Genomic DNA, 6,688 nt, shown 5'->3' on the forward strand with positions numbered 1-6,688 from the left:
TCTATATTACCTTAATTTTATTTTTTTTAAATCAACTATGAATTTTTTTACAGGTTACTGGCTTTTCCATTGTCATTTAGAATTTCATGTAGAAGTTGGTATGGCATTAATATTTAAAATCGGAGAGCATTCTCAATTTCCACCAGTTCCTCAAGGATTTCCTACTTGTGGTGATTACTTATATCCAAAATTACCAGGGGAAGATATTAAAAAATGGGATAATCGAGATAATGAAGTAAACTTTGGCGAAGATTATGGAATTACACATAATGCAACACACAATCACCAAATAAAAGATAGTCAAAAACAAATGTCAAAAGACTCATTTAAATTATTTAAGTTATGGCAAGAGAAGTCTGCTGCGAATACTGCAGTAATCAGTGTTGTAAAATACAAATTCAAAATCGAGCATTTACTTTTTTTTACACTACATCTTTACAGATTACTCCATTAACTCACCCAAATATACAACAAACAAAATGCCTCGGTAAATCTGTTCAAAATAAATTAAGTTTAAAGGCTAAACTTAAGTTTATTTTATCAAATAAATTCTCCTTAGTGAATTTACAAGTGTTACCAAACCAATTAGGTACAACTACTACCTAAAATTTAGTTTTGTGTTTTTTCAATTTAAGTTGTAAATAAATACATCTTAAATTGGGCTCATCTTAAAACTAGCATAGATACTATTATTTATTGATGGACTATAAAATTATTTCTTAAGTTATTTTTTCTAAAAAAAATAAAAATTAAGTTTACAATTCACGGTACAGTAAATGTGAAATGTTTTCTGAAGAAATATCACTGACAATAATTCTTGAGATTATGTCACTAGCAGATGAAATATAATAATGTACTAAGAAAGTATGCGATATATTTAAAATTATAAATATCTAACATTTGAGAAGTTCCTGCCATAAATTTTGTGAAGTTGTATTCAGATGCTTCAGAGTAGAAAAATGATTTTTTTTAGAAATCTTTAATACTTTGTAAAATTTATTTCCAGGTTAGATAAATATTACTATAGCAAGTAACGACACAAAAAATTAAATATACAAATATATATATATATATAATATCGTTTATAGTGACCTCCAAGGGACCGACGATTTTACGTTATTATAACCGATATTCACAATAACCGATGTTTAGGTAGGTTAGTGGTACTACTTTAATATGCTATCTACACGGCTATTGTAATACAGTAAAATAATAATCATTAAAAGTAATAATAATAATTTATTTCGTAATAAAATAATGCAAACAAAAAAATTAAATAATAAATACAAATACGGTAGAATAAAAGAAGAGAAATTGCAAAAATTCCTTTTTTTGCAAAAAGTCATTATTTTGCTTTGTTTCGAACATTTCGTGTTATAATACAGTTTTTGAAGGTTCTTTTCTAAATTAAAACAAACACACTTTCTGTAAAACTGAGAAACCGGCAAGCGGTTACCATTGCCGCTATAACTCCTGAAAGATTTGACGGTTGATGTCTTCATCGTTGTCGCTATCGTTCGTAACCTTCGTTTTATTACCCACGTCCCCGTCTACGTATTTCCGCTAGTACTGAGATTCCACAACATCAACATTTCTTACAGTTTCATGCGTTTCTAAATCTTGTCAACCTCTGAATAATCTTCAAACAAAGCATTTGACAACGATTGGTTTTACAGTCTATTGCCCCATTCCGCTAAATATTCTTCTTCGTAAGCGAAATCAGTAACTTCCCCAGCCTATGGTAAAAATCTTATATGTCGAAAGCAATTTTTTACAGTCAGCATTGAAACCTAATTTCATGATCTTTCTAACATAATTATAAAATTCAGAATAGTTATTTGTTTCCCTTTTTTTATCTAAATCCTGTATCATTTGTAAAATTAGATGTTTTTTGTAGTGGCCTTTTACCAACTTGATCTAAGGGCTGTAAGACTGGTGTTGTTTACGGTGGTAAGAACATTAACTTTATATAAGAAAGATTTTTAGCGTGTAGATTAGCCGGACACTTGTTCAATGAGCAGCAGTATTTTGTCATTTTCAATCTTTAATTCACGGTCCCATTTTCGTGACCATGACGTAAAGATATCACTTGTTATCCGAGTTTTCTTGTTACGTTCGTACATAACAAGAAGCGATTTCAACATTTTAAAACATCGGGGTTTAACATTTTTCCCTATAACCAGAAATTTTTTTTGTCGGTACTAGTCATATTTGTAGAAAGACTTAGTCTTTCTTTTGATAATTCCCCCCCCCCCCAAACACGTTTCGCGTTTAAACCGAATGGTTCTTTCTGGCGTCAGTTTAAAAAAAAGACCGGATTCATCAGTATTACAGATTTTTTTGTCCAATAAACCCTCTTTTAATTTTGGCCAAATGGTTTCTAGCCATTTTCTGACACATCGGTTGGAGCTACTGCGGCCTCGCCGTTTATTCTGCGCGACACAATATCGTGACGCTGACAGAAACCGTTGTAACCAAGCTGAAATTATTTCACGTGGTTTACCGATTTTTCAAAAAAATTGTTCGCCTTAGTTTGCAATACAGGGCCGATAATAGGGATATCACTAGCCCTCTGGTATTTAAACCGTTTTAACAACGCTTGGTCTACATCATTATGTTGACTAGGCCGTAATCTTTTTGATTTAAGAGAATTTGTTTCAATTTTTTTTTTTTAATTTCTTCATGGTTCTTCCATATCACCGATATCGTCGAATTACCTACGCCTAATTCTTGGGCAATGTCCTCATTAGTTTCACCAATATCAATAAGCAAAACAGCCAGAAACGTGCGCCTTTTCCTTTATCGTGAATGTTTTTCTTGAAGTCATAATTAAATCGCTATTAAATGAATTACTCAGGATACGTAGAAATAAAATACTATACCCGCACGATATGATACGCTCACAGCAAAATATTATAATAACTGAATGTGACTGCTTCATTTTACAATAATCTGGTACAGGAAGAAGATAAAAAACCGAAAACTATAAGTACATTAGTAAAAAAAAAAGGAAAAGGTGACTCATTAGAACCGTCAGACTATTTCTGTAGCTACGATGTAGATATATTACGTTACTGACGAGTTACTTCCTCCGTCATTATAAGCGATAAAACGTTGCATTGCAGTAGAAAAAATAAGTCATAATAACCGATATGTAACTACAACCGATGTAATTATAAATAATGTACATACTGTATTTATGCATTAACAGCATATCAAACCAACCAAGAGAGAAGTTTTTGGTTACTATATTCGCTATATCATTATACCCGATGTCACTATAAACGATACTTACTATATATATATATAGTAAGTATCGTAAGTATGTATGAGTGTATATATATATATATACACTCAGTGTATATATATATATACATATATATATATACACTCATACACAAAATGATACTTATTGTAGTATTTGAGTGTGATATTTTACTTGTACCAAAACATTTTCAACTATACACAGCAACCATCACTATAGTAGTAACTTTCTCTAATAAGCTTGAAAAGAAATAATTTTATTTTACATTGTCAATAGTATTGAACAGAAAAAGACTTAAAAGAAAATAAGTGAATTAATTTTTTAAGATATAATGCTACCTCTTAGTCTTTTGTTAGCTTCAAACAGCATTTATACTGTTTAATTAGTTATACATAAGAGTTAACTATAATTAAAGAATAATAATAATAATTAACTATAATATAAAGAAATAATTTACTGACTATTTTTAATAGGAAATCTACTGTAATATAATAAAATTATTCATGACAGTAATTAGTACGTAATTATTTATGGAGGCTGTAAAAGGCTTATTTAATAGAATGTAACTAAATGTATTGCAATATCTTTAGTTGTATAATAAACTGTAGTGTAGTAATTCAGTAGCTATGTTCATAACACTTTATAATTTTCTATTAATTGATTGTACAAAACTAAAATTAAGTAATTATTTTAAGGTTCGTGATATATATTAAAGATAATTAGTAATTTAAATTAAATATTAGACCTTAAGTTTATTTAAGTGTTTTTAAGTAATTATTTATAAGTTTTATTATTCTGTTATTTAAAATGTAAATATGTAAAATTTGTAAATAATAATTTTAATAAATAATGTGATATTTAAACTACATAACAAATTTAGATAGACTGATGGGAAAATAAATAAAATTTATACAGTTATACAAAATAGTTTTTAGTCGTAGAAAATAAATTATATTTTTTAATATTCCATTTACCCTACCTAGTTTTGTTACCGTCAGCTCCATTAAGCTTTCAGATAAAAAATAAATCATGTAAATCTTTGCTTTACTCCTTGGTGCAAGTTTAATAAAGAAGATGTCTATTTGATATGCAGTAGAAATGTTACTAATGCTCTCATTTCTCTTCTGCACCCCAATCACTACTTCCTCAGTGCTAAGTCTTTATATTACAAAGAGTTGCTCTTTTATTCACCAGAAGCTTTATTTGTTTCATGACCCAACCATTGTTGCATTTTGAAGTCTACTCTTCATGTTTATTTAATCTACATATTTAGTTTTTTTTTTAATACAGAATTTGACTCATAGTAGATTGGCTTACTCTCCTTATGCACTGATAAATATACTAGCGCCCCATTACTTCAAGTCTTGATTTATAAATACACATTTCTAGTTCTTACCTTCATGATTACATACTCGAAGTGCAGTTAAAAAGATTAAAAATTTACTTCAATAAACCCTAGATGTTATTCAGAAACCACTAACACATTAAACACTTAGCTGTAACAGATTTCAAAAGAATAAAAAATAAATTACAAAAATTGTGATCTCTTCTAGTGATGGCTGTGAGTCAGCTGATGACTAGTAACAGTAATGGCAAGTAACAGCAATTCCACGAGTATTATAAACAGCCAGCTAACACATTTTCAATGCTATTAAATCTCATATAAATAATATTATTTAACTTATTAAATTAAGTTTACTTATTCTAAATTATTTAAAGTGTGAAAATCTATTTAATTGAGAATTAATTTCAATAAATAGTTCTCCCTATTTAATAAATAAATAACAATTTACATATGTAACTTAATATCAAAGCAACAAAATTAGTTGTTTAAAAATATGTTTTTACTAAGTTTTACAACTATATACTGATGTAAAATACATTATATATATATATATATATATTAGTATATCTCTGCATGTGTGTGTGTGAGAGAGAGAGCGTGCGCGCGCTCACACAAACATACAATAAATATTTTCTCTCAAAATCATAAAAAATTTTATTTATTTATTTTTATTAATTTTATAGTTTCTTCTATAATTAACATTTAAAATAAATTCTCCATTTTATTACGTTAAAACTATGTTAGATTACCTCCTAACAACTAACAGTAAGCTTCCTTAGCTGTCTATAACTAACCTCCTTACAACTAAACTGAAGTTACATCAACTAAAAGTGCATCAAGTAAAAAAGCGGTAGTTTTACTACCAAAAGAAAATTTAAATAGTAAAAGGAGTAAAAATTTCATCAAGAATCCATAGCATTTGAAAAATTTGTCAGTTAAACTGATGGAAAATTCACAAGAAACTACAGTAAACAGAGTTAATTTTTTAATAAATGAGCCTGCTGACTTGATTCAAGTTGATTGGACTACTTAAAGTAGCACAGTTATAATGTAGTTTTCAGAATCTAACTTATCTGAAAATTTATATCTTTTTCACTGTAAGTGAACTATGAATAACTTTGGAATCTTCATTATTGTGATGTATTCATTATTTATTATTTAAATAAAATTTTAGAAGTAAAACATTAACTACATCGATCTTGAAACTGTTATACTAATTTACAATATCAATTTCATAACTTGCAATAATCCTTTAAAAAAAAATTAATAATTTAAATTAGTTCATAATAGATAAGCTAGTAACTAGGTCGGGGGATATAATAACAAAAAAAAATTAAATCAGATTGAAAAGATTTTTTTGCCAGAAGAATGAACAGAAATTGCAAAGAACTGCCTCATGGCACTAAAAATAAAAGGTCAATTACTATCAATTAGGAAATTTAAGTATCAATTTGCACCACTGTTAACATTAAAACACTGTTTTCCCAAAAACGTTTACAAAATTTTGAAGCATAATTACTCTTTTCTGAAAAATTGTTTTCATGTTTTAGAATTCAAAATCCTATTGTATGTTTCGAGAAAAATTTTGAAGTTTGCAACAAAACCGCTCATTGTCAGTACGCCTAAATTTTACTGAAAACATTGTTTAAAACACAGATATCAAAAATATTAATTTTATTTTATTAAGTACAATTTTATAATATGGGAATGTACGGCTAATGATTGCAATGCATTCATTCAAGGACACAATTTTTATTAAAAAAATTTAAAACCCATAAAATTCTAACCTCTTTTAGAACACTAATGTTTTCTGTGTTTGGGAACAATCTACGATAACAAAAATAAATTCAATATAATACAATTATATTATATTATTATAATATAATTCAATAACATTCAAATGTAATTTTTAATGCATTTTATTTAGAACACGACCGACAGTTCTCTCTAATGAATTCTGAAAGACCTGCGAGACCTGTAAATAGACTTCAGCTGAAAGTTTTTTTTTTTATTTCTTCACCTCTTTTATTTCCCCACCCAAAAATAATTTAAATTGTGTTTAAAAACATTTTTATTTT

General features: G+C 27.8%; 1 protein-coding gene across 2 annotated transcripts in view; it reads left to right on the forward strand.

Annotated features, from left to right (window-relative positions):
• Positions 1-4,192, forward strand: part of LOC142324090 (uncharacterized) — a 44,014-nt gene extending 39,822 nt beyond the window's left edge. For both annotated transcript variants that reach the window (XM_075364737.1, XM_075364729.1), the window contains one exon: positions 54-4,192. In XM_075364737.1, the coding sequence (XP_075220852.1) occupies positions 54-454 (401 nt within the window). In that variant the 3' untranslated portion in view covers positions 455-4,192. The remainder of the gene's footprint in view (positions 1-53) is intronic.
• The last annotated feature ends 2,496 nt before the right edge of the window (positions 4,193-6,688 follow it).

This window comes from Lycorma delicatula, chromosome 1, assembly GCF_047948215.1.
Source record: "Lycorma delicatula isolate Av1 chromosome 1, ASM4794821v1, whole genome shotgun sequence".
Taxonomy (NCBI): domain Eukaryota; kingdom Metazoa; phylum Arthropoda; class Insecta; order Hemiptera; family Fulgoridae; genus Lycorma; species Lycorma delicatula.